Genomic DNA, 26,283 nt, shown 5'->3' with positions numbered 1-26,283 from the left:
ACTACATTTGAAGCATGATCTATATCCAAATCTACTGGTTATATTTTCCATAGGATTTTTCTTGCCTTGTGACACCACATTCATAACCTTCTAGTAAAAGATGCAGATGTGATCTAAAATATTGTACCTGTTGAGCTTCTTGATGCATCTTAATTTTATAAATTATCTTTTTAGACCAGTTGTTATGCCTACAATACTTTATAGTCATGTAATAAAGCAAGATTCAGTGGGAAGGACTATTTAGGTTCTACCAGTTTGGCAATAGCGTATCTTAATCCTGATTCAGTGCCCAGGAACACAAGTTCAAATTGATTCCAGAGGATGCATCAACTGTAAAATACTGTCTACACTTTTTTAGCCTTTTGATTCTTGGTTTGAAAAGTACTTTACCACCCTATATAGTCTTGCTATAAATATCTTGTTTCCCACAGAGTGATGATGGTGGCAAAGAAATTTCTGGATGCTGGGAAAAAACTCAACTTTGCTGTTGCTAGCCGCAAAACCTTTAGTCATGAACTTTCTGATTTTGGCTTGGAAAGCACTACTGGAGAGGTTCCTGTTGTTGCTATTAGAACTGCAAAAGGAGAGAAGTTTGTCATGCAGGAGGAGTTCTCGTGAGTTAAAAGTTAATGTGTGTTTGGAATTTGATTCTGCAAGGAAATTATCAAAGCCTTTTATAAAGAGAAAAACATTGGAATGTGAAGATGGGTCTTCTAGCCTAGTCAAGACCTATGATTATCTTTTTCTCAATTTAATTATAGGTGCTTTAAGGATTATGACCCTTATAAATTCTGAAAATTTAGGATTGGAATTCTTACATGACTGTTTCCATTATGCCATTACATTGTATATAGATAGAGAACTTTTGGCTCTCTCTTTGAAATGGATGTGATTTCAAACCAGCACATCCCCTTCACATTCCTACATGTCTTCCTTTTTGGAATACCATATTATCCTAAAGTAAACTCTTCTTCCTTCTCGTAATCTTTCTCATCCACAGAGAAAGGTCTCTTGGTTAGTCAGTAGTTCTTCATATTGAGAGTTAACAGCCCTTTCCCTCTTTTCTGGCTTCTAGTTTCTCTTTAGCCTTGAAATTGAAGCAAATATTGAGAAACTATTCTATGAAATTGCTTTTAATCCTCTCAGTGTTGGGAATAAATTAATAAACCTAACTCGTATTTTTCCAATTGCAGGCGTGATGGCAAGGCTCTTGAGAGATTCCTGCAGGATTACTTTGATGGCAACCTGAAGAGATATCTGAAGTCTGAGCCCATTCCAGAGAGTAATGATGGGCCTGTCAAGGTGAGACTAACAGCTTCACCAAGCTCTACTTTCTTTTTTTTCTCCTCAGTTTTATTTTTTTAAAGATTTGTGCATATAGAACTGTGGTATAGGCCAGAGGTCCAGGGGCAGGGAGAAGATTCACCAGAGACAGAGTAGGGAGCAGAACAGGCAGATGTACTGAAATACACTGCTGAAGGGAGCAGCGGGTGGGTCAAGAGAAGTCTGCCATGCCATGTGGATCACCTCCAGGGCTGCACTGAAGCAGCTGTGCCTAGCGTGCAGTGCGGCACTTTACCTGTTGCGCCACCAGGGAGGACTTCTCCTCAATTTTAATGGAGTTTAATGACTCTTCTTTACTCCAAAAATACTGGGTCAAAATGAAAACTGTTGATTTTTGTGTTTTGTTTTTGTTTGTCCTCTCCTCCCTGGAGTCATAAATAAGCATTGGTAGAGCTTATAGTAGTTAGTAGGTGTAGGCATATAACCTTTCATAGAATTTTCTGATGACATTTAGGAGAACTAGGTTCTCTTCAGAACAGCCAGCTAACCTCTAAGAATAGTTTTTAAATTGTTGCTCTCAGATGATTTTTTGTTTTTCAAAGATTTTTTTTTTAATGCACTTATGCATGCAAAAATTGGGATATATGCCAGTGGTGTGAGGGATGATTTACCAAGTGGGGAGCAGAACAGGCAAATTGACAAAGTATACTGTTGAGGAGAGCAGTGGGTGGGTAAGGAGAGATCTGCTGTGCCATGTGTGTCAGCAACCTGGCCCAGGGATTGGTAGCTGGCGATAGCTTGATAGTGCTGAGACTAACCCCTGTGCCACCGGGGAAGCCCCTCTGAGATAATTTTAAGGATGGAGTTATAGCAGTCCTGTGTCTTTCTAAACATAGTTTAACAGGTGATAGACAAGAAAATGGAATGACTTGGTTTCTAGGAGATCGGCATCATCTTTCATGTAGTCTATAAATGTGATTTAAGTTTCTGTGATGTATTTTCAGTAGCAACACATCAACTTTTAGAGGATTTGAGCCAGAAATAAACATAGATCATGAATTTATTTTTCAGCTTGTCTTACCAACTAGAGAATCTTGTTTTCCAGGTAGTGGTAGCAGAGAATTTTGATGAAATAGTGAATAATGAAAATAAAGATGTGCTAATTGAATTTTATGCACCTTGGTGTGGTCATTGTAAGAATCTGGAGCCTAAGTATAAAGAACTGGGAGAAAAGGTACGTCAAAACTGTATTGTGAAGATAAATGCATTCACTAATTAGTTAACCTAATTATTATTATTTTAATATCTTAACTATTGGTAGTTAAATTCTCTATAGACTTTCTCCTGACTTCCCCCCTAGTTGCCCGGGTCCAGTGCCTGTTTTAACTTTCCATTGAACAGATTCATTGTAGTATCCAGGAACTTTGGTGATGGCTTACAGGATTCTGTTAAGTTCCTTCATCTTAAAACATTTGGCTCTGTCCTTACAATGTCTTAAGAGGCCAGATAAATCTATGAATCTGAGAGAGAGAAGAAAACAGACACATGTGGAAGGTTAGATACTATGTAGTTAGATCACTATGCCCAACTGAGCAGTAGCTTATCCAGGTGTTTGAAGAAAAAGATTGTTTTAAGTCCTAAATTACTACATACACCTCAGTCACTAAAAAAAGAAAATTTAAAGATCTAACCTTTTTATTAACAGCTCAACAAAGATCCAAATATCATCATAGCCAAGATGGATGCCACTGCCAATGATGTGCCTTCTCCATATGAAGTCAGAGGGTAAGTAGATTAAAAACTAACAAATTGCCTGAGCAATGAAAAGGAAAAAATGGTAGACTTGTAAACTATTTCTTCATTGGATTTGGTTGGGAGGAGGTGGGATCCAACTGAACACAAAGCCACTGATAATCTTCCTAACTTAGAATTCTGCAGCATGAGCCCTCATGACTATCACAGATTTTGTGAGCTCTTATTTGTGAATTTTGATAGGATGTTACTTAGCCACTGCTGGAGAATAGTATCTGGTAAAATTTAGAAATCATAAAGAGAGGTTCTTCTCTGCAACAGTAATTTTTTACTTTTTTCCTCCTCTAGTTTTCCTACCATCTACTTCTCTCCAGCCAACAAGAAGCAAAATCCAAAGAAATATGAAGTAAGTGTATTATCTCATTGTCCACAAGTAAACACACACACACTTGTACATGTCCAGTTCTTTGGGTTTATTTAACTAGAAGCTCTTTAAATTCTCATGGTCAATATATCTGTTGAAGGGAGGAAAAATACAGAATTGATTAAAACATTCAAAACAATTCTATTTTCAGGGTGGCCGTGAACTAAGTGATTTTATTAGCTATCTACAGCGAGAGGCTACAAACCCCCCTATAATTCAAGAAGAAAAGCCTAAGAAGAAGAAGAAGGCACAGGAGGATCTCTAAAGCAGCAGCCAAACATACCCCTTTGTGAAAGGACTCTACCGCCATGATGGGAAAACCATTGGGGAGGACTGGGACCCATATGGGGTTATTACCTCTCAGCCCTGAAAGAACAGATTGGATATAATCTGAATCCTGTTAAATTTTCTCTAAACTGTTTCTTAGCTGCACTGTTTATGGAAAAACCAGGACCAGTTTATGTTTGTGGTTTTGGGAAAATAAATAAATATTTGTGTTGGGGGGGGCGGGGAATGTGTTGTGGGGGTGGGGGGTTGAATTGGGGGGTTATTTTCTAATTTTTTTTGTACATTTGGAACAGTGACAATAAATGAGCCCCCTTTAAACTGTCTTTTTTCCCATGATATGGAGAACCAAAGGTTGGTTCTCTAAACTAAACTAACACTGTCCAGTAGAACTTGCTACAATGATGGAAATGTTCTATAATCCTCATTGTCCTAATATGTGGCTATTGAATATTTGAAATATAGTTAGTGAACTGTATTTTAAATTTTCATTCAATAGTCCCTTGCAGGGCTAGTGTTGTTCAGTACAACTATATACCAACTAACCAGGTACCAGCAAATCCTTTCTAAATCTCATTTCTTTCTATCCTTACATGTTTATGTTTAGGACCCTGATAATTAGAACAGGTGAGGGGCCTTCGTTGTTGGCTTCTGTTTTTTGGGCCCCGCCCTTGCCCTTAGAATGGGTTGCTGTTTATCCTTGCCATGCAGCTGAGCATGTTTATGCCTCCTAAAGGCTATTCTCTGCCCAGAAGTGCCCTTTGAGGGTGTGGCATCAGGTTTGGGGCTTCATCCAAGTTGTTTCAGGGATTGCTGACACTGCTGGATGCAGCGCTCTTCCAAAGCCCAAGGTGTGGCCTATTAACTTCCCTCTCCAGTGGAACTGGGACAGGCAGTGTCATACCTGGTTGTGAGCGAAGCATCCACTTGTGCAACCATGAGGAATGAAAAGGCTAGAATTGGTGTCTGTTTTTGTTCAAATGAACTACTTCCCCTTTTTTGTGGTAAATAAATCCAAATCCTGACCACATTTACAGTGTTCAGTCAGAGCCCTAATTTGCAGGTGATCTTTGTCAGGCTATGTTTAGAAAAAAAAAAACTATTTCTACTATAATCTCTGCTTGTCAGTTGTCGAAGGGATTTGGTAGAGCTTATAAAATCTTTATTAAGATCATCATATAGTGCTTTGAAGAAGTAAAGAAGCTTAAGTAAACCATAATCTTGGGGATTGATTCATAAGATTTGAGTTAGGGTCTAGAGGTCTCATTTTTTAGAAAGCCCAGCAGTGGCTCAGGTATATGAAACACCGCCTAGGAAAATTTAAGTAAAGCATATAAACTTGTACAAAGGACACAGAAACAATCAGCTTTAAAATTTTTAGCCGTATTTACATGTTTATATACTTCGAGTACAAGGGTAACACCCAAGACTTCCCATTATATGCAGGTATATTCCCTTTGCTCTCACCAAAATTTATCCTTTCTCTAGGGAAGTTAGCAAACTAAATACACTTAATCTAATCTAATGTCTTCAAGGTGTATGTTGGCCTAGAAATGGTAGCATTTCTCAGGATTTGAAAATCATTTGGCTAAACTAAAGGCGGAGAATCCTAGGCTCTGCTACTTTTCCTGGGCACTCTCCCCAAATCCTGCAAATTAAACTATGACATCAGTAAAAAACCTTAACCTAGAGCAGCTTTCCTATAGACCACCATGGACTCAGCAAAAAGGACAAACAATTGCACTTATAGCTGCTTGGTTCTTCGTAGCTCACTGCGCAGATTGTCAAAAGCCTCCAGACAGTTTCAACTGCCCCTGTTCTTTTCCTCGAACTCCAGGATGAGACCTTTAATGTGAGCCAATTTCTGATGCAGGTACTCACAGCGACGCTTTTCTTCTCTGTAACCTGGATACCGCTGCAGAGAAAAAGGAAATTTTTATGAAAATGCACTATTTCTAGCTTCTTAGCTACCATTCCCAAGTCATGTCTTACCTTCCTGAACTTCTTATACTCCTGCACTATCTTTTCTTCTAGCACCTGAAACAAAGAAAATACTAGCGCTAAGTTGAATGTTGAGAGAAAAAGCTCCAGTTCTTTTAAGGAAGGAAAGGAACGTTACTTCTTACTCTACAAAATGACAGACTATTTCTCGCAAAACAAGCTTGCTTTTTACTTTTTTTAGTCATTGGACACAGTCATGGGCAGAGAGCAGGCAGCTTATAGCCAGTAGAGCTGGGAAGCCAATGCTTACTTTGTGTTCTGGAGTTCCTCGTTGCACTCTCTTGATCTCAGCTCCAAGTTCTATGAACCTTTGGCTTGCAGCCCCAACACGAGCATGCAGGATGCGGTATTCAGCATAGTCTGTCTCAAAGTCCTGCTCATAAGCATGTTGCTGCTCTGCACTGTGGATGGCCCTGTATTGCCTGCCAAGAGCAGAGAATTGTCACCTTCAGTTTCATTGCTTCTAAAAGTTCCCAGCTCCCAGAAAATATAACTCGTAAGCACATTGCTTGATAAAACTGGAAATGGCAGGGAACTCACAGAAGGTAATCTGGTACCTCTTCAGGATTTGAGGATTCAGAGTCTAGGAAAGAAGCGAGAAGCAAAAAAGTGATGATAGGCCTTCTCTTGCAGCCAATGCCTCACCCCCCTCCACCCCTCACTGCGGACAGTTTTACCCTCCTTTAACTTAACCTGCTTGGACTGAAGGACTATGCCCCAGTCTGGGACCCATGTCTTCATCTTTATCTTCTTGCTCCCAATCTTCTTGCAGATCTTGATTGGGCAGCCCTTGTAGGGGACTTGGAGCTGGAGACAGAGTTCTGGGCCTCTTTTCTTTCTGTTCTATCGTGGCTGTAGATGCTGAACGTTTCTGTTGGGGATAATAGAATAAAACCAGAAATTACTCTTCTGTCCTTGACAATTCCTTCCATATGCTGAGTTTTGGAAACCTCAAAATGAGAAGTCCCAATTTTTAAAATTTCACCTGATTGAAAAACTTGCTATTTAAACTCACCTTGTCTAAATGTTTCTGGCTAGCAGAGGAAGGCAGTACCGGATCCTGGTCTCTATTTGGAAGATATGTATGGCTCCTAGGATATTTGAAGAGGGAATGGGAGAGATGAAAGACCAGAGCAAGGGGCATTGCTAGATCTCTTATTACAGGGTTTAGCATGGAGATTAGAGAGGAAAACAATACCAAGGCTTCCCAGGTTAGTGTCACCGTGTCAAGTACCTCACTTCCCATTGTGCTATATGTTCCCTTGAGGATCCTGGGAGTGACTGTCCTTGGCTGCTTGTCAGTGGATCTGGCACCTGATGGGGAAAGCGGCAGGGGCACTTGGCTTCTGGGTCCCCCAACTTTGCCCCCCTTTTCCTAGCTCCCTGCAGTTCCTGACCTCACCTCTTCTAGTGCCATCTGTGGCCGTGAAATTGCTGATTCTTCAGAATAGTCTTCCACAGTATGCCAACTCTCAGGATTTCTTGCATCTTCTGTCAGGTTGTATTCCTGAACTGAAGATGGGGCTGGGATAGAATCCATGGCTGCCCAAATAGTGAGGCGCTCCCTGAGTGGTCCCAGGCAATGGAGGCGGTTAGGTCCAGATCTGGAAGGGGTAGTGGAAAAAAAAAAAAAAAGTGGTGGGTAGAGAACTTCTAAGCATCCCTGAACATCCACTGCTGTGCTTTCCACAGTCCCTTATCTGTTATCTATTCCCCCTTACCTGCCTAACCGCTGGCACACAAGGTCCAAGCCACCACCACCATTACTGAACTCCTGGCCACACTGGGACACTATGAAGGAGAAAAGGCAGGACCAGCGCGGACCTGGGAGCCTCAGATACTGGATGGAGATGAAAGGAGATGTAAGCCCGTGAAGTCCTCCCCTCCCCTTCCTGCCAGTGCCATTCCTCCCCAAACCAGCTAAGACTGAAGTTGAGTCCCAAGGGGCTCGTTAGCACACCAGGTGCAGCTGGGCCCGAGTGCCCCAGGCGGCTAAGGCAGCACTGTCGCTTCAACCGCAACCTCCTGGGACCACACCCCCAGCAGCCCGCTGGCCCCACTCTGGGTTCAGTTCTCGGAACTTCGTCAGACCGTGACTGCTCGGGGCCTCCAGAACTGGCCGTTCCTTCCCTGAGCCCACTCGTCTGTACGCCCCCTCACCCTTTCACACACCCAGGGACAGCACGTACCCCTCGGTTGCCTTGGAAAGCGATCACTGGACGAACCTGTGGGGAAAGCACACAAACTAGCCAAGCTCCAGGCGGCTGCCTCTCCAGGATCTCGAGGAGAACTTGCCTCGCGGGGTTCACTCAGAGAGGTGGGGAGACAGGAGCCTGCGGATACTGGCTCCGTATCCCCAAGTCCCTTTCTAAGGTCGCCGCCTAAGACTGGACGTCGCAAGATGTAAGGGTTAGTTAGGGAAAAGGGGGCCCGGGGGCAGTCTCACCTGTAGCCGCTGACACTCCTGCAGCGCCCGCAGCGCCGCATCGTTGAGTCTGAGAAGCAGGAGGCTGGTCCGGGCAGCCGGTGTGAAGCAGAGCCGGAGTTTCCCGCTCAGAAACTCCTGGGATCCCTCCATGGCCGCGAGGTCGAGCGCAAGCAGAACGACAGGCGAGGGCCACCACTACCACCTCCGCTGTGCAGGACTAGGCGGGCACACTGGTTAGCCTAGGTGTGTCCCGCCCTTTACCAGGGCCCCGCCCCTGGCCCCACCCCCGAGCCCGCGCCACCCCAGAGGTTTCCCGGTAGCGTGGGTGGTGCTTTGCGCCCAACGACGTCCGCAGGGACCCCAGCAATTTCTTCTTAGATAGAGCTGCACAGCGTGGGATTTCATACAGGGCTATCCCAGTAACGGGGGTGGTGGTGTGTGTGTGTGTGAAACGTCTACAGCTAGCTTCAGATCTCTCACTCAGAATCTCCAGTCATAGTTTCCTCGGTCAACCTGAAATCTGAGTTGCCGTCTCAAAGTGAAGTTGACCGCAGTCTCAGGAGGATTTCGGGGTGGGGGGCAGTAGAGAGGTTCTGGTTGTTGCACAGGCTCGACTGACTGAGCTTGGTAGGCCACAACAAGCCTTCACGGACCAAATGATGGCGAACCATAAGAGGACTTCCTGGCGCCATTACCAGGTGCAGGGCTTTTGCTTTTTCCCGCCTATGATGCTGCAGTGGACGCGAAACCGGTTCCTGTGACTGCTAGAGAATCACGCCATCTGTCTTGTCAGGAGATGAAGCTTGACTGTCGCTGGTTGGAGCGCCCCCCACCGGTGAGCAGGGATGGGGTATGAGGTAGCAGTCCATTTGTAGGGACAGGAGAGGGAGGATGTGAGATTGTAATGGAGAGCAGACTCAGGTGGGCGGAAAGGTATTCCGGAGGTCCCGAACTTGGTGCAGTGAGGTCGTAGGGCCAATCAAACCAGACCAGCCTTTGGCTCTTTCACTTGTCCCTATTTAGTATGTTTCCCAAAAACCCCAATGTTCTATTTCCTAGCTAGGACCTCTCTGCTAAATTCCTGAATTTATATAATCCTGGGTGCCCTCTACCTCAAAGTACCTGAACGCCTGTCAAAACTCATCAAATGTGTGTGTGTTTAGGTCTCTCCCTGGTGGCGCTAGGGTTTAAAGCGCAGCACTATACAGCTATCCACAGCCCCTGCAAACCCACATGGTGCAGCAGACCTCTCCTGTTTCCCCGCTGTTCCCCTCAGCAATGTATCCACTTGTTCTGCTTCAAGCTCTGTCTCTAGTGAATCCTCTCACCCACCCCAACTCCACCCCACACCTCTGGCTTGTACCCCCCGTTTTTGTATGCATAAATAAATCTTTTTTTAAAATGTGTTTATATAAGCTATAAGTCAATAAAGCTGCTTTTAAAACAAACCTGCAACTTCAACAACAAAAAGATTTACCTATCCGTTTCTTCAGACATTCTGCTTCTCTGGGTGACAGCTGGGTAATCTGATAAGCTGTTGTGGATAGAGCTGGTCTCCCAGGGTTCCATTTCTTTTCCAATGACACCTGTGACCTTTTGTTGGATTTTGCTGGATTTAAACTCAAAGGAGAGGCTAGAGTAATGAAATTTTCCAGAGAGGAGGGAGGAATGCTATAAGGGCAGGTGACTGGGGAAAGAGTCTTAAAGAAGGGAGAAGAGAGGCAGGAGTCTAATTACTGGGAAATTTTGCATGGTGAGAGGAGTCACCAGAGACAGAGTAGGGAGAAGAATAAGTAGAACTACTGAAATACACTGCTGAAAGGAAGTGCAGGGGAGACAGGAGAGGTCTTGTTGAGTGGTGTGGGTCAGCTCCCTGATTGTACAATCCCTACAATAACTTCAATAATAAAAAAAATTGTATTTTTTATCTACATTCTTCATTCAGTGATTCAACAAATATTCTCAAGCTCTTACTATATATTAGATGCTATACTCAAACCTTGGGTACATCAATGAATAGATTCTGGCTTTGAAGGGGCCTACATTTTAGAGCAGATGATGATACTGTAAACACACCTCAGAAATAAACATAAGAATAAACATTAGAGGGACCTCCCTAGTGGTGCAGGAGTTGAAGACACAGCACTATCAAGCTATCCCAGGCACATTAGCACTACAAAGACACCCCCACCCCACCTTGGGAGCCAGGGAACAAACCCACAAGGCTCAGCAGATCTCTCCTGTGTCTTCTGAATCTCCCCTTAGCAGTTTATTCAGTAGTTCTGCCTATTCTTCTCCCTACTCTGTCTCTGGTGACTCCTCTCACCATCCTGTACCTCTGGCCTATACCTCAGTTTTTGTGTGCATAAATAAACATAAATGTTAACATAAAAAGGAGTGAGAACTTATGAATGTCTATGGCAAATATCAGCTGAACCAATAGAAAAGCATAGGTTTTAGAAGGAAATGCTGCTCAGAGCCCCTGACTTTGCTCATGATATATTCACAGAGGTATGTGGGACAGGTAGGTGCTCTGTGGAGGCAGTTCTTCAAGAGAGTAAGTGGTCAGTAGTAAATTGTATTACCAGCCCAGGAAAAGCCCAAAGTGAAAAGGGAAAGTGTTTTAGTTCCTCTTCTCAGTCATTTTGTGATCCACACTGGCCATCTGTGTCACTTATAACTTAGAAACTGCTGCCAAAGCAAAGCTACCTTCCCTATAAGGTACTCCTGGCAATGATTTGCCTATCCTGTCTCTGCATCTGCTCCTTGCATGTTCTGCTCTTTTATGCACATAAGAACAGGGTTGTAGGACAGAGGTGCAAGGGGCAGTGGTGAGAGGATTCACCAGAATCAGAGTGGGGAGCAGAACAGGCAGAAGTACTGAAATACACTGCTGAGGGGAGCAGTGGGTGAGATATGAGAGATCTGCTGCACCATATGACAGGATCAAACTCATACTGCAATGGCTATGATAGATAGCTTGATAGTTGAGATTTAGCCCTTGCCCCACCAGGGATGCCCTGCTGTTTCTTTCTATCAACACTTTCTTTTCTCAATTCAGATTTATTACCCACTGGGAATGGAGGGAACAGAGGCAAGAGCTTTTGTTGTTTTTGTTAAAGATTTATTTATTTATCATACAAGAACTAGGGACAGAGGTGCAGGGTGAGAGAATTCACCAGAGACAGAGTAGGAAGCGGAACAGTCAGATGTACTGAAATACACTGCTGAGGGGAGCAGCAGGCAAGACAGGAAAGGTCTGCTGTGCCAGGGTTGAACTTGTGCTGCAGTGGCTGAGATAGCTTCACAGTGCTGTGCTTTAACCCTTGTACCACCAGGGAGGACACCTAGACCCTTGCCACTCTACTCTGGAGGCTATTTCATTTACTACCATGGTTGGATTTTTAAACCTAAAATTTGTCTTCAAGTAAGTTATATATGTGCATATGCATCCTAAACAAGATAATAATAATAATAATAATAATAATAATAATAATAATAATAATAATAATAAACCAGTAGTCTTTATTCTACTCTCCTTCCCACTGATTAAAGAAATTATAATTCTTTCAGTTATTTCTTCTGGCATATATTGTTTTTTCTAAATATCATCCCATGTCTGGATTTTTAAGTTCCAGATATTAGCCACTGATTTCTATTTTAAAAAATGGGACATAAAAAAAAATCTGGCACCTAACTTTCTTATGGTCTCACAAATAGGCATGTACATTCCCGCCATTCTCCCAAATAGTAATGTTATTTTTTAGATCAACATGTAATATTAACATGAGTATATAAATGTTACTTACAAGTTCTAAAACTTAGAGTACTGTTTGCATTTCCTTTTTTACATATTCTACTCCCTCCAAAATTTTAATAATTTTCTCTTTTTTTTTTTAGTTTTTTCACTTATCTGTGTTCTCATTATCACTTCTTTCTCATACTCTCTTCTGAAGTACAAATCTCTTTAAATACAATCAAAAAGGGCCTCCCTGGTGGTGCAAGGGTTTAAAGCACAGCACTATAAAGCTACCCACAGCCACTGCAGCATGTGTTTGATACAAAGGTGGACCTCTCCTGTCTCATCTGCTGCTCCCCTCAGCAGTGTATTTCAGTACATCTGCTTGTTCTGCTCCCTACTCTGCCTCTGGTGAAGCTTCTCACCACCCTACCACCCCCGTACCTTTGGCTTACCAGCTCTTATAAGCATAAATAAGTAAATCTTTATGCTAAATCAAGTAATTTATCAAAGTCTTCCCTGGTGGAGCAAGGGTTTAAAGCACAGCACATTGAAGCTCTTCATAGCTACTGCAGCATGAATTTGATCCCAGGCCAGAGAGGTGACCCATATGGCACAGGAGACTGCTCCTGTCTACCCCACTGCTCCCCTCTGCAGTGTATTCTGACTGTGCAGTGAGTCAGTCTGCTTGTTCTGTTCCCCACTCTGTTTCTGATGAATTCTCTGACCCCCACAACTTTGGCCTATACCTCAGCTCGTGTATGCATAAATAAATAAATCTTTAACAAATAATTTATCAATTTTTCAGATTCCTATTTTGAACTTACATATATGCATCCAGAGTCTTTCATCCTCTGGCTCCAATCTGAAGTGGTAGTTTCACTGCTGCAACGCTACCATCCTGGTATCTACCTTTATCAGCAACTTGGGGAACTTCTTCACTTATCTTCTATGTTGTATGTCCTTTTTCCTGTATCTTATGATTTGTTTTGCTACTTAATTTTGGTGGAATACAACCCTGATAGCTTCTTGAAAAGATGCAAGGTAGATTAGTCCTTTTAAACTGAATGTTTTGTATGTCATATTTAATTGATATTAAGTCTAGACAGAAAAGTCTAGGTTGAGGGCCTCCCTGGTGGTGCAAAGGGGTTAAGAGTCAGCACTATGAAGCTATGTGCAGCAATTGAAGCAGCAGTTTGAGTTCAATCCCAGGCTGGGGAAGTGACCCACAGGGCACAGCAGACCTCTCCTGTCTTGCCTGCTGCTCCGCTCAACTTGTATTTCAGTATATTTGCCTGTTCTCCTCCCCACTCTGTCTCTGGTGAATTCCCTCACCCACCCCCCACATCTCTGGCCTGCAACCCAGTTGCAGGCAACAATAAATAAATAAATATATTCATAAATAAGTAAATCCAGTAGCGCAACGACTTAAAGCACAGCACTGTGAAGCTCATGTAGCCTCTTCAATGTGAGTTCAATCCCCTGCCAGGGAGCTGACCCACATGGAGTGGCAGACCTCTCCTGACCCACCCGCTGTTCGCCTCAGCTGTATACTTTGTCAATCTACCTGTTCCGTTCCCCACTCTATTTCTGGTGAATCCTCTCACACCTCTGCACCTTGGGCCTGTATCCCAGTTCCGTATGCATAAATAAAGTAAATCTTAAAAAAAAAAAAGGAAAAGTCTAGGGTGTCCTGCTCTCATATCTATCCTACTGGTCACTATATCTGTATATCTATATAGATACATACATGTCTTCCTATGTATGTGTGTATATATATACACATATATGCATATATATATGCATATACACGCATATATGTTGTGTGTGTATGTATATATATATATATATATATATATATATATATATATATATATATATATATATATATATACACACACATATATATATATATGCTCCAAACCCATCTTCCCCATCACAAAGGTAGACAATTGACCCATCAAAGCAGTCTTGGGATCTGAAGAACTGCAACTAAATGGAGAGACTCAGAGTCTCTCTTGGACAAGCTGTGATAGGTGAGGGCAGGTAACATTGATGACCATTTCCCATCGTGACAAGGGATCTAGGTCTAAGAAAGTAAAGCAAAGATAATAAACATGTAGGTATTGTCACTGGTTTTAGTTTTCCCTACCGTCATTCACAGTCCAGCCTATTCTCCCAAGTTGGTTATATAAGAGAACAAATTTCCCCTTTTACTCAAATCAGTCTGAACTGAATTCCAGTTGTCTATTACCAAATGAGGGCTAGTATCCAGGATGTCTGTGACAGCTTCCTGATTGAGCTTCCCAGTTCCATTTATATACTTTAATCCATTTTCCTCCAACAGAATGAACTTTTCAAAATGTACATTCTGCTGATGAAGAGCACAGCCTGGGGTAGAGTCTAAGCCCCACCCTTTATTATCCGAGTTTCCTTGAAAAAGTTATTTAACTTGTCTTTGCCAAGATTTCTAAATCACACAAAAGGTCATTGTGAAGATAAAATAAGAAAGTTATGCTCAATGTATTTAAAAGCACTCAGAGCCAGTAGTAAGCTAGTGACTTGCCTATTACCTGTCTACTAACCATATAGCCCTTTTTTTAAAAAAAATTTATTTATTTATGCATACAGAACTGGGGTACAGGCCAGAGGTGCAGGGGAGGTGAGAGGATTCACCAGAGACAGAGTGGGGAGCAGAACAGGCCAACTGACGAAGTACACTGCTGAGGGGAGTAGCGGGTTGGTCAGGAGAGGTCCAGTGCGGCATGTGGATCACTTCGGGGCAGGGGATTGAACTCATGCTGAAGTGGCTTTAGCTTCTTAGTGCTGTGCTTTAACATGCTGTGTCACTAAGGAGGGCCCAACCATGTTGCTCTTGATGGGATGATCTAAGAGCGCAAGACAGGATCTTCACACATGCTGTTTCCGCTCTTGAAATGTTGTTCCTATCCCTACTCCCATCATCAGATAACTACTTGTCCTTTTGCCTTAGTTCAAAAGTCACTTGCTTTACCTTTCCAATCAAAATTAGAATCTAAAATATACTTCCTTCATAGAACCATCAATACTAGGATTTCATCCCAGGACAAGTAGAATTGTTCATATAATCTTCATTCAGATTACAACTGTTTTGATGGGTAGGTACTTAGGCTGTATACTCAGTTAAATATTTTGGATATCATCCTGGCGTAGGGGCCCTCGCTGGTGGTGCAACAGGTTAAAGCGCAGCACTAGCAAGTTAGCTGAAGCTGATTCAGCACAAGTTTGATCCCTGCTTAGGGAGGTGGCCCCCATGACACAGCAGACCTCTCTTGTCCACCCACTTCTCCCATCAGTCCCATCTGTTCTGTTCCACACTCTGTCTCTGGTAAATTCTTTCACCACCACAATACCTCTGGCCCGCACCCCAGTTCTATATTGCTTAAGTAAATAAATCTTAAAAAAAAATGGCACTATCATCCTGGCATAGAATCTTGTCCTTCAGGACCCTTCCTGGTGGCAAAATGGGTTGGAGCGCTGCGCTGAGAAGCTAAGCCAAGCCATGGACACTTCAGTGTGAGTTAGATCCATTCCTAGGTAACTCACATGTCACAGCAGACCTCTCCTGGCTCACCCACTGCTTCCCTCAGCAGTGTATTTCCTCTGTCTGCTCTGTTCCCCACTCTGTCTCTAGTGAATCCTCTTGTTGCCCCTGCACCTCTGGCCTGTATCTCCTTTCTGTATGCATAAATAAATAAAATCATAAAAAAACTTGTCCTTCAAGGCAATTGTCACAATCAATTTGTATATACATATATAGATAACACACAGAAATACACAGATAGGTAGCATACACACACATACTGTTGTATTAGGTATTGAGTATACAGAGATGAGAGATGAACAACGTATCTATGTCTATATCTGTATCTAATCTACATATTGAATACCTAATTGTCAGGGACTGCCCAGGCCACTGGCTGTCAGAGGGCAAAACAGGCAGAGATTCCAAAAAGGGGGAAAGGGGAGTGGGCATGGGAGTTGGATGCAAGTCTTCCTGCTTATCATTTTAGCAGGTCTTTATTTATACTGTTTAGCAAGTTGTTAGTTATAATAATGCATCAGCATAAAAGTTCTAAAGGAAGAGGGGAACAATGCATCTTCTTCCTGACACTATGGCATACTAGACTATACCTATTTGTGATAACTTTCATGTATATGGCTGTTTAACTATGACTTCAAAAGGTAAGGGGGCTGGGAAAGGATGAGCTGTTAGCAAAGGATTTAGGTGTCCTAGGAAAGGAATAAATTGTGTTAGCAGAGTCATCAGTGATTGTCTAAAGAGAAGTTAATTGCTAACTTAAGGCTAGCAAAGAGTAGCTAGTGTTTGTTTTAGGAAAAGGTTAATTAAGAGTAGTTAGAGATTGTTTAAAAAAAGGGTAAATTAAGTCACATAGTTATGCATTAAGCAAAACCTGTGTCAATAATGTTAGGAAATTGTCCATGGGTCCTTATGCCCTGGGAGTTTTATCAGAGGTTTGCTTTTTGTTTCAAAAGACCAAGGAAGCTTCCCAGGAGTCTTAATGCTCTGGGGGTCTTATCTCTTCTGGAGTTTGCCTTTTGTCTCCCAACACAGAGGAATTTCCTGCCCTGGGGTGCTGTACTTTGCCCGGGCCAGGTAGCCAATTTATGAAGCTAAGGCAAGCTAGTTGCAAACTGATGGTTGCTCAGAATATTTCTGAAATTATGATTATACAAAAAAGGGAGGTCATAACATAAGTTAGCAATGGAAATTCTGATTTTTCAGAGCTTTTCCCTTCACCTGGAATTTGTTGGTTGACAGAAGTTGCATAGCTTGTGTCACCTAATAGAATAGTTGGCACACAGTTGGCACACACCACAATGCATATTTGTTAAAAGAGTGAATTTTGACAGCTCCTGGGAAAAATTAGACTGCAAATGTGGCAATACTGTAGGTTCTGACAGGATTGGAAATAAGACTTTTGTACATGGGGATAAAGTGGAAAAAGTTATAAGGGGATGGTCAGAGGTCTTGTGTTATCACTGCATAATACAACAAGAGGGTCAGTCCATTCACTCACTCATAGTTAAAAGGGAGTTAATAGGGATGCAGTTAATAGGGAGAGAGAAGGTCCCAAACAATAATTTACTTTCTTCTACATGATTTCATTGATCACTGGGTCATTTGGTTTTTCTCATGGGACTGGTTCTATGTTCTTTCCTGATTCCATGTTGGACAGAATTACATAAGGGTGTGAATACCATAAGGGAGGGATCACTGGGGCCACCTCAGATACTAGCTAATGCGGAAGAGTTAGAAGAAGTTGAAGAAGCAAAGTTTTAAGACTTGGAGAAGGGAGACGGAGGAGACATTATCTGGATGCTTATTATAGACCAACTCCTTTATATCCAGTTATATTTAGTAATCTTTTTCATAGCATATTAAGGAATAGAAGCAAAGAAAAATAAGTGTACAAAAGCAAATGCAGTTAATAGCAGAGTCTGGATTTGTACATTTTTATGTGTGCCACTAATGCTGAACTATTACATTTAGTATGTTCAAAAGGGTGAGCTATGTGTTCCTGGTACAGTAATTTGTTACTATAGAGAAACAGCATTAAATAAAATTGGAAGTATAAAAATTAACTGCTTTTCAATCTTCTGAGTATGTCAAGAGATAGTCTGAAAGATTTATGCTGTTATGTAACTCTTATTTATTTCTCCCTCTTTTTTCCAATAATGCATCTTAAAAATATATCACAAATAGGTCTGAAGACTCATTCAATATCTTGCTATTTCTGTAGCTGGACAATTTAAATCTTATTCATCAGCCTGTTGAACTGTTCCTTTTTCAGAAACATAGATACCATCCCCAAATTTCCTGATATCCTTGTTTTTAACTGTTGTAGCTTTCTGAATTTGATACAAGTGCAATGTCTTTTTTTTTGGCATAGAAGAACAGAGTTGTAGGGCCCTCCCTGGTGGCCCAATGATTAAAACACTGGGCTACGAAGCTAGCCACAGATGCTTCAGCTGGAGTTGGATCCCCCACCAGGGAGATGGCCCACATGGCACGGCAGACCTCTCCTGTCCCAGCCCGCTGCTCCCCTCATCAGAGTACTTTGTCAATCTGCCTGTTCTGCTCCCCGCTCTGTCTCTGGTGAATCCTCTCATCGTCCCTGCACCTCTGGCCTATACCCCAGTTCAGTATGAATAAATAAATCTTAAGAAAAAGAACAGGGGTGTAAGCCAGAGGTGTGGAGGGTGAGAGGATTCACCAGAGACAGAAAGGGGAACAGGATAGGCAGATCTACTGAAATACACTGCTAAGAACAGTGGGCAAGACTAGAGAAGTTTGCTGCTCCATGTTAGCTCCCTGGCTGTTGATCTAACTCATGCAGCAAGGGCTGATGATAATTTGATAGTGCTGAGACTTTAACCCCCAGGCCACCAAAGAGGCCCCATGGGCTTGAGATATTAAAAAAGTAACACCTGGCCTCATCAGACTCCTGTATGTTTTTTGCCCATGAGATTTTGTATTTCAACAAGAGACCCGTTCTCCTGAATAACAACATTGAGGAGGGAGTGAGCATACACAGACCTCATCTTGTAACTGAAGCCCAGTCTGACACCCTTGATAATATCTGTGACTACAGATAATGCAAACAGTAGGCATGCCATTCCTTTCTATTCCCCCACTTTCTGTTTCTATTTGTCAACCCCAAGTCTTTTCCTTTCCAATAAGACTAAGTTTGACATTGATGGGATTGAAGACCCTCAGCAGACTGTCGCTGGGGCCCTGCACAGTAACACTGCCTCTCTTCAGGAGGTATACACATTTTCTGGAATGTCGACAGTCTGATTGCTGAAAATGGACTTCATTCTTGTAGTAGATGCGTCAAAGAGCTACTTCTCTTCTTTAAGAGAGCACAAGCCCCAGGTTCTGTAACACTGACAATACTTTTAGTAGTGTTTAATAACATATTTCACTTTAATTGTAATTATTTTTATAGTTATTCTGTTTGTGGGCAAGTGACACTGATGTTAAATTTGCCAAAGGAACAATGAAGTTTGAGAATAGCCTTTAAGAATGAAACAACTTTAAGCAGTGAAAACTTTTTAAGCAGTAAACAGTTCAGGTGATACTTATGAAACAGAGATAGTGGCTGAGCCTCCACTGCCTTTTTATCAGCTCTGTGTTGAGTGGGAAGGCAGTCTGAAGCTCATCCTTAATTTGGTTGTCCTATGGGAAATATATTGGAGAGAACCACAAGTTAAAATGTACAACCAAATCTTTCCTGTGATGTTTTCTAAGCATTTCTCGTTTTCCCCATTAAATTCCTGGATTGGTGAGGAGTCTTGTAGACAGATTAATAGAGCTGGGAATAAATATAAACTTAGTCGGAAACGTTAGTTCCCGGTCCAACTACCTTACAAATAACCAGGTGTGGCTGATGAAGTTAATGGGGGGTGTGTGTGTTTTGGGGTGGGGTGGGGGTGGGGATCTGTGGGTGTGAAGGGAACCACCAGAGGGAGAAATGAGCATGTTATGTGCATTTCCCAATCTCCCAGTGCTGATCCAACCCTGTGGTCTGTGATTTGGGGGTCTGCCAATACTTACCTTGACATTAAAAGTTCCAGTGGGGAAATGAGTTAAGACAAAAGTTTTAGGCCGTATTGGATGTGGCTACGAATTTCTATACTGGAAGGGTTTATGAAAGTGGGGAGTTTCTGAAATTGCATGATTTTAAGAGATGTGAAGAACTGTCCAAATAGGTGATTCGGCCGTGTGTGTGTGTGGGGGGGAGGTAACCCTAAATAACAGGGTCGTTTAGTCCTAGAATCCAGAGAACACTACAGAGCTGAACCAGCCCTGGCAACCCTCGCCCTCGATCACCCCAGTGCTTCCTTCCGGAGAGTTAGTAAACGTCCTGAACAGTGGCCACACGTCATTCGGTCAGATCATGTGATCCGACCCGCCCAAGCGCCACATCGCCAGCCGCACCCCTACACCCCCACCCTGTCCACGTGACCCGGCCTACTTTCTCCCGGTGCGACCCAAGCCTCTCTCGGGAAGCTCCGCCCCACGCAGCGCGCTAGTCCGGTGAACCTCCGCCCCTCATCCGCTCGAGTTCGAGAGCTGCTCGCGGACCCACGTGCTTCTTCCTGCCCAATGGGGGCCCGCGTTCGGGCGGGAAAGGGCGGAGAGGCAAGGACGGCTTCGTTACGCTGCAAGAAAGGGGCGGGGCCTTCAACGTCGGCCTGAACGAGGGGACGCAACGGAGGCAGGCCGGAGCCGCTGCCGTCGCCATGACCCGTGAGCACTGAGACCCCCTCCTCTTGCCCTTCTCTCTCTGTCCGCACTAAACACGGCCGCCGAATTCCGGCTCTGACTTCCTCTTGGCGTCCCCAGCGAGGCCTCTCTCTGGGAGCGCTTTTCAGCGACCCTCAACACTCGAGCCGGAAATCGGCTCTTGACCCACCGCCACTTCTTGAGACCCTCTCTCCCCTGGGGCAGGCAGAGACCCTCCCCGACTTTCCGCGGTGTGGGGAGAAGAGCACTGTGATGGGCCCAGAAACCCCTATTCCAAATCTTACCCCACCCCCCACAGAGACCCAGATCATCCACGCACACCACTATACTTGTCTGGGCCCCCACGCCATCCCTACACTCGAAACAAACCTCTAGAAGGTTCCTTGGGGCCGTTTTCTCCATCCCCCAATTTGACCTGTCTCGTGGCAGCTCCCGCCTCCCCCTCCCCCTCGCGGACAGCAGCCTAGGCTCGGAATGGCCCAGTGTCGGGTGCAGGGGATGAAGTGTGGGACCCTGCTGGCCTGGGGTGAGGGAGTAGGGTCGCCACTGTATGGCCGGAGGCCCCGCGTCTCACCTTATGCCGTTTTTCTTTAGGCGGTAACCAGCGCGAGCTCGCCCGCCAGAAGAATATGAAAAAGCAGAGCGACTCCGTTAAAGGAAAGCGTCGAGATGACGGGCTATCTGCTGCCGCCCGCAAGCAGAGGTAGCCCCAGGGAGGGGAGGGAGGGGTGGGGAGGGAGGAGGCCTGGGTTAGACCTAGGTTTGTACCAGGAAAGCGCTACTGCAGGACTTGCATCTGGATTAGTTGTGGGGGGCAACTCTAGGGTTGCCTCTCTTTAGGGTTTTATTTCCTCCCCGGCCTCCACACTGAGCTCAATCTTACAGGAAGGGACTGGGGAGGGTGCCTGCCCTTGGTCCGATTTTTGAGCGCCCTGGGCCTGACCTGAAGGGCAAGGGCAGGGAGCTTCACATTTCAAGCGCAGTAGTGGTTATGATAGCCCGGAACTTTGGCCCTCCTTGCTGCTGTTTTTCCTCCCTTCTCCCAACCTTCTCACTGGCTTTGCTGGGTGTGGTACTCAGCACAGAATAGAGAGCCTTGGGCCAATGTGACCAGACTTCTGACCCCTTGGACAACGGCCAGATAGAGACTGATTGCCTTTTGAGTCTCAGCTCTCTTCCTCTTGTTCTCCTAGGGTGGGAATACAGCAACCACACGCTGAACTTTGTCCCATCCACTTCCATCTTATCCTTTGTGCCCTTCATCCCCCTGCATCTTGTCCTTTTTGCCCTCTGGTACCTCCCAGTGCCCCATCATCTCTACCCCCAGGGACTCGGAGATCATGCAGCAGAAGCAGAAAAAGGCAAACGAGAAGAAGGAGGAACCCAAGTAGCTTTGTGGCTTCGTGTCCAACCCTCTTGCCCTTCGCCTGTGTGCCTGGAGCCAGTCCCACCACGCTCGCGTTTCCTCCTGTAGTGCTCACAGGTCCCAGCACCGATGGCATTCCCTTTGCCCTGAGTCTGCAGTGGGTCCCTTTTGTGCTTCCTTCCCCTCAGGTAGCCTCTCCCGCCCTGGGCAACTCTTGGGGGTGAGGGGGGGTTACCCCTTCCCAGTGTTTTTTATTCCTGTGGGGCTCACCCCAAAGTATTAAAAGTAGCTTTGTAATTCCTTGAGCGCCTGGTTTGACTGGGGATTTTGGGGGGATGGGGATGGAGGAATGGCTGCCCTTTCCCACCAAAAGGTGAGAGACCTTTAGATTCCAAAAGGTGGTGGGTATGTAGACTAAAGAAAGTATCACAGAAAATTTTTTAATTATACTATGACAAATAGTTAATCTGGATATGTGGTAGAGGGATCCTCTAAGAATATGGAATTCTTTTCTGTGATTTTTGTCTGCCATGCAGACCTTAAACACCATCCCAGGGATGGAGTTGAAGGCCCAAGAGGGAGGACTCCAAAATTCACTTTAAGCTCCACTTCTTTATTCTTCCTCAGTTTGTTTGCCTGCTTGAAAGTTGGCCAAAATCCTGCTGCTCACTGACTTCCCATGGTTAGCTGTTCTCAAATGTTCACATTCTCTTCTGTCATTCCTCATGGAATGAGGGTGGTTTTTGTCTTCCCATTTCATTTGACCTCAAGATAAGGATTGAAACCTAGGGTCGTCTCTCTGCTCCTTTCTTCCCATGTCCTGGTTCTGGGCGGCTTTTATCCCTGTGCCCAGGGCTGAACTGCTTTTCCTTTAATCTCCAAGGGCACAGCCAAGTAAGTTTTCAGTCCCTGTTGGTCTTTCCCTGTTCCCACGTCCACCACACAGCCCAGGGAAGTGCTGATGCCACATTGTCTGCTGGGATCAGCAGTGATTCCTGAACTGCTGACTTGAGGGTAAGGCTCTTGAGCGGAGATGAAACCTAACGGTAGCTCAAGTGAGTCAGATAGTCTGCCCAGGACATTATACTATGCATGGCCACTTCTTCCATTTCAGATATAGTAACCACTTCAGCCAAAAGAGATAACTGCCTATTGTCCTTAAAGTATTTGCTGGGATGGCCAACAATGTAGGGGTGCAATTTCAGGGGAGCTCTTGTTACTAAAAGAACCTAGTATAACTATCTGTCACCTTATAATATCAATTTGATGTATCCTAAAGTAAAAGGCTGGGAGACCAACAATCATGTTAGTAGCAACCCCAGATGGAGGAATATCTAGGCCAGCATGAGGCAACTTTGATCCAGAAAGTAGTCCAGTTACCCATAATGAAGGTCTTTTCTAGCTATGTTCCTTTTTAGCTATCAAACCAAAGTTTCTGGTTAGAGAATATTTAGGACTTTAGCTTTTAGATTCTGTCCTACCGTCCCACCAAAGATTATGCCAGATATGAATGAGTGGCTCCTGAAAACCCTTAGGAATGGCTTTGAATTGCTCTTCCCCTAAAAGGGCTAGGTTTTCAGGAGCTAGGGATCCCAGGTTCACCCTTATTCTACCTAAACCAGTTGGTAAGGGTAACTATGACATAAGAGTAATACAAAGAAGAAGATGAAGTAAAAGGCAGAATAGCTGTAGGAAAGATGCTGAGCTTGCACTGGGGGAGCTAGAGAAGTCTCTTGGTCATTTGGCCTGGCAGCCCCGGCCCCTTGTTCTGGGTAAGGGAAGAGTGCTTTTGCACTCAAAGCAGCTCTTCCCTTACCCAGCTTTTGTAAAGGTGCTTGAGTGCTCTTTGGCATTCTACAGAAATCTACATTTTCTTACAAATTCTCACATGACACTCACCTTCTGGTTCAGATGTTTGGGGGCAGCAGAAAGTGAGGGTTTCTGTAAAACAAAAAGCAGTCTGTTTGCAATGACTTTTAAAATGTGAGGGTATTAATACAGGACAGTTATCTTCTTTGAAAAAATTAATCTGATGTAAAAAGTGGAGGCACACCTGGGTTCAAATTCTAGCCTCAGCATATAACCGGTTATGGGAACTTTGGTAAGATGTTTAATCCTCTGTGCCTCAGTTTCTCCATTTGTAAAATGGAGCAAATACCTACCTCACAGGGTTGTTGTGAGGATTACATTAAATGAGATTATGTATGTAAAGTAGCACAGTGCCTAGCACATTGTGGGTACTCAATAAAAGGTAATAGCTAGAATCTGAACATTCTGGGTAGAGGTTGGTAGGATGTGTGTGTGTCTGTGTCTGTGGGGGGGGAGGGGCATCGGGACACTGAGCTCTCCATTCTCACCTGGAATCATAGCTGTAAACCTTGATTATCCATAAGGTTCACATTACCTCAGCCAGGTAAGAAGCCTCTTTGCTGAGAAAGAAGAGACAGTTCTCAGGCTGGTCCAGTCACACAGCAGGAAATATTGCCCAAGGATAATTACTGCTAGTTGGTCCATACTGACAATTCATAGGCTGGCACTGTACTCCCACATCACTTTTTCCCCAAAGGTTTAGGTCTTGTGAAGGCCAAAAGTATTTGCACATTATTTTCAATCTCAAGTCATTCACCCTGCTCCCTTCATCTCATACAGATCATCTGACAAGTGCTATTTTTAGAAATTGTTCTGTGCAGGGGGAGCTTTCCTTACAGTAGTCTTGCTCTAAAGTTTAGATAAACCATGGTCCCAGACATTATCCTCTGTGCCCTGGATATCTTCCCAACTCACACCTCTTCCTTGACACCTTTATACACCGAACAAAAAGTACACAAGCATTCATGATGACTGCCAAAGAAGTGTTTGGTGTTTGGGGTCCCATTGTACTCAGGGCTGGCAGGCACATGGTGTGATCCTGTCCTTGAAGGATTACTGAGAAGGGCCAACAGACAAGTGAGGTAAGAGCAAAGAGGTATTCGACAAGCATAAAGTTTTATAGTAGAAGTCCACTCTGCCACTATAGCTATTACCTCTCTGGAGGACGACTGGACAGCGCAGAGGTCAGATACATGATCTAACAATAGAGGCTTGTGGAAGGCCATAGTGGGGGTGAGTCGGGATCACTGCTTAACAGAGTTATTTCCCTCTACCTTCACTTTGGATTTCGCACCCCTTGGGGAGGACAGGCTATTGATTGGGGATGCTAAGGCAATTTGCTATACTACAAGGCTCCCAAGTCTGGAGTGCTGCAAGGCATGTACCCACTGAGGTGGATGCAAGGAGCAATGGAGACAATGCAGAAGGATGTCACAGAAGCAAAAATGCGGACTAAGCATCTTGAGCAGGCAGCCATTTGAGTGTGTGTCATGTTGGAACAGGAGAGCTGCCACAGCTGCCATACAGTAGAATCCAAGGGTGGCCAACAGCACGGCTAGGAACCAGCACCAGTCTTGGGCTGCACCTGTCTGCTTGGGTGGGGGTGGGGGGCCAGGGGGAGGTGGGCTATGGCTTGGGGCCCCAACTCTATCCATTACCAACTATAACTCAAGACTGGTGTGACTAGACATCCAGTCTGTCTCACAGAATTGTCATATTTCTGAGGATTTTGATACTGCTCAGTAGGAAGTGATTAGACCACTGAGTTGTTATATCCCTTACCCAGTCCCACTGGGTCTAGTAATGTCAGACAACTGTCCCAGGAGGAGCCTTCAGGGTTATGTGCTGTTTACCAGTTTTTATTCCAGGAATGGGCAAAGGCTGTGAATATGAAGCCTCCACAGATGCTGTTGCAATGTCAAAATGCAAGTGAAGCACTAGTGGAAAATGTAGGTGAGCACATCACTACTTGCCCTATTTGTACCTTTTTATCTTAGGAAATCCTTTCATTTACTCCTGATGAGAGTGAAATTGGGAAGGTACCTGGGAAGAGATTCTTAGCAGGGATGCAGAAGTCAACAGCACAGAGACCTAGCAGGAATAGCAGCTTGAGGATCCAAAAGCTGGTTAGGTGGGAAAGAGATCCAGATTCTGAAGAAAAGCAAAGGACAATGAACAGTGCCCATGGAGGGTGACAAAACAAAACTAAAGGGGAGGGAGGACAAAGGGAAAGTGCAAGAGTCTGCACATAATAGCCTCCTGTTCTCTCCATTTTAGAAACTAGAAGCTCAGTAAGGGTAAATATGTAGCTCATAGTCACACAACTACAGTGAAAGAAGGGATTAAACCGGTTCTCTTTTTATAGTGCTGTTTAGCTCATAATTTTCTTTACTCAGCTTGTGTCTATCCTACCCTCTCCCCACCTAAAGTACACAAACTTACTAGGCAGTTGTACCTGCAGGTGGTGGGAGGGTGCAGAGGACCAGCAGCACAGCTTGCAGCAGGGAAAAGTTGTAGTTCCGGCCCTCCCTGGTGGCGCAGCGGGTTAAAGCACTGCACTAAGAAACTAAAGCCACTTCCATATGAGTTCACTAAGAAACTAAAGCCACTTCCATATGAGTTCGATCCCCGCCTGCCCTGGAGGTGACCACATGGCGTGGCAGACCTCTCCTGACCCGCCCGCTGCTCCCCTCAGCAGTGTATTTCGTCGATCTGCCTGTTCTGCTCCCCACTCTGTCTCTGGTGAAGCCTCTCACCCTCTGCATCTCTGGCCTGTACCCCAGTTCTGTACGAATAAATAAATAAATCTTAAAAAAAAAAA

General features: G+C 44.3%; 4 protein-coding genes across 6 annotated transcripts in view; 2 read left to right on the top strand and 2 right to left on the bottom strand.

Moving 5' to 3' along the window:
• PDIA3 (protein disulfide isomerase family A, member 3) overlaps nt 1–3,979 on the top strand; it is a 24,789-nt gene extending 20,810 nt beyond the window's left edge. The window contains exons 7-12 of the mRNA XM_012728539.1: nt 432–614; nt 1,194–1,302; nt 2,390–2,518; nt 2,990–3,069; nt 3,385–3,442; nt 3,612–3,979. Of these exons, the coding sequence (XP_012583993.1) occupies nt 432–614; nt 1,194–1,302; nt 2,390–2,518; nt 2,990–3,069; nt 3,385–3,442; nt 3,612–3,725 (673 nt within the window). The 3' untranslated portion in view covers nt 3,726–3,979. The remainder of the gene's footprint in view (nt 1–431; nt 615–1,193; nt 1,303–2,389; nt 2,519–2,989; nt 3,070–3,384; nt 3,443–3,611) is intronic.
• Nucleotides 3,974–8,390, bottom strand: ELL3 (elongation factor RNA polymerase II-like 3). 2 transcript variants are annotated; one of them, XM_004687857.2, is made up of 11 exons: nt 8,193–8,390; nt 7,936–7,971; nt 7,468–7,586; nt 7,149–7,350; nt 6,981–7,060; nt 6,762–6,837; nt 6,440–6,617; nt 6,287–6,329; nt 5,997–6,168; nt 5,738–5,782; nt 5,464–5,660 (listed from the first exon to the last, which is right to left on the bottom strand). In XM_004687857.2, the coding sequence occupies exons 1-11, from the start codon at nt 8,322–8,324 to the stop codon at nt 5,550–5,552; spliced, it is 1,194 nt and encodes a 397-aa protein (XP_004687914.1). In that variant the 5' UTR covers nt 8,325–8,390; the 3' UTR covers nt 5,464–5,549. The 2 variants fall into 2 exon arrangements, with proteins under 2 accessions (XP_012584190.1, XP_004687914.1); XM_012728736.1 differs by having other exon boundaries at nt 3,974–5,782.
• An 11,748-nt stretch (nt 8,391–20,138) lies between these two features.
• On the top strand, nt 20,139–21,893 carry SERF2 (small EDRK-rich factor 2). 2 transcript variants are annotated; one of them, XM_004687856.2, is made up of 3 exons: nt 20,139–20,230; nt 20,822–20,930; nt 21,555–21,893. In XM_004687856.2, the coding sequence occupies exons 1-3, from the start codon at nt 20,224–20,226 to the stop codon at nt 21,616–21,618; spliced, it is 180 nt and encodes a 59-aa protein (XP_004687913.1). In that variant the 5' UTR covers nt 20,139–20,223; the 3' UTR covers nt 21,619–21,893. The 2 variants fall into 2 exon arrangements, with proteins under 2 accessions (XP_004687913.1, XP_012584144.1); XM_012728690.1 differs by having other exon boundaries at nt 21,532–21,893.
• Nucleotides 21,894–21,979: 86 nt separating this feature from the next.
• SERINC4 (serine incorporator 4) lies at nt 21,980–26,043 on the bottom strand. Its single transcript, XM_012728538.1, is given in 11 exon segments — nt 21,980–22,929; nt 22,932–23,011; nt 23,207–23,238; nt 23,240–23,355; nt 23,487–23,534; nt 23,931–24,022; nt 24,350–24,518; nt 24,597–24,660; nt 24,817–24,885; nt 24,887–25,123; nt 25,459–26,043. Coding segments are annotated over 11 exon segments (1,260 nt in total). The 5' UTR covers nt 25,777–26,043; the 3' UTR covers nt 21,980–22,894.
• Nucleotides 26,044–26,283: the final 240 nt, after the last annotated feature.

Source organism: Condylura cristata, unplaced genomic scaffold (assembly GCF_000260355.1).
Source record: "Condylura cristata isolate star-nosed mole 26May11 unplaced genomic scaffold, ConCri1.0 scaffold00023, whole genome shotgun sequence".
Taxonomy (NCBI): Eukaryota; Metazoa; Chordata; class Mammalia; order Eulipotyphla; family Talpidae; genus Condylura; species Condylura cristata.
The sequence above is the reverse complement of the archived record's forward strand: the minus strand, read 5'-3'. Positions and strand labels throughout refer to the sequence as shown.

What these genes read in the sequence shown, in the direction of transcription:
- ELL3 (XM_012728736.1), bottom strand. Translation starts at nt 8,324, where the DNA reads ATGGAGGGATCCCAGGAGTTTCTGAGCGGGAAACTCCGGCTCTGCTTC. An exon ending in GTGTGCCAGCGGTTAGGCAG is followed by an intron (nt 7,351 to 7,467) that starts GTAAGGGGGAAT and finishes TACCCCTTCCAG; the next exon opens with ATCTGGACCTAACCGCCTCC. An exon ending in GCCAGAAACATTTAGACAAG is followed by an intron (nt 6,618 to 6,761) that starts GTGAGTTTAAAT and finishes TATCCCCAACAG; the next exon opens with AAACGTTCAGCATCTACAGC.
- SERF2 (XM_012728690.1), top strand. An exon ending in GCTGCCGCCCGCAAGCAGAG is followed by an intron (nt 20,931 to 21,531) that starts GTAGCCCCAGGG and finishes GGTACCTCCCAG; the next exon opens with TGCCCCATCATCTCTACCCC.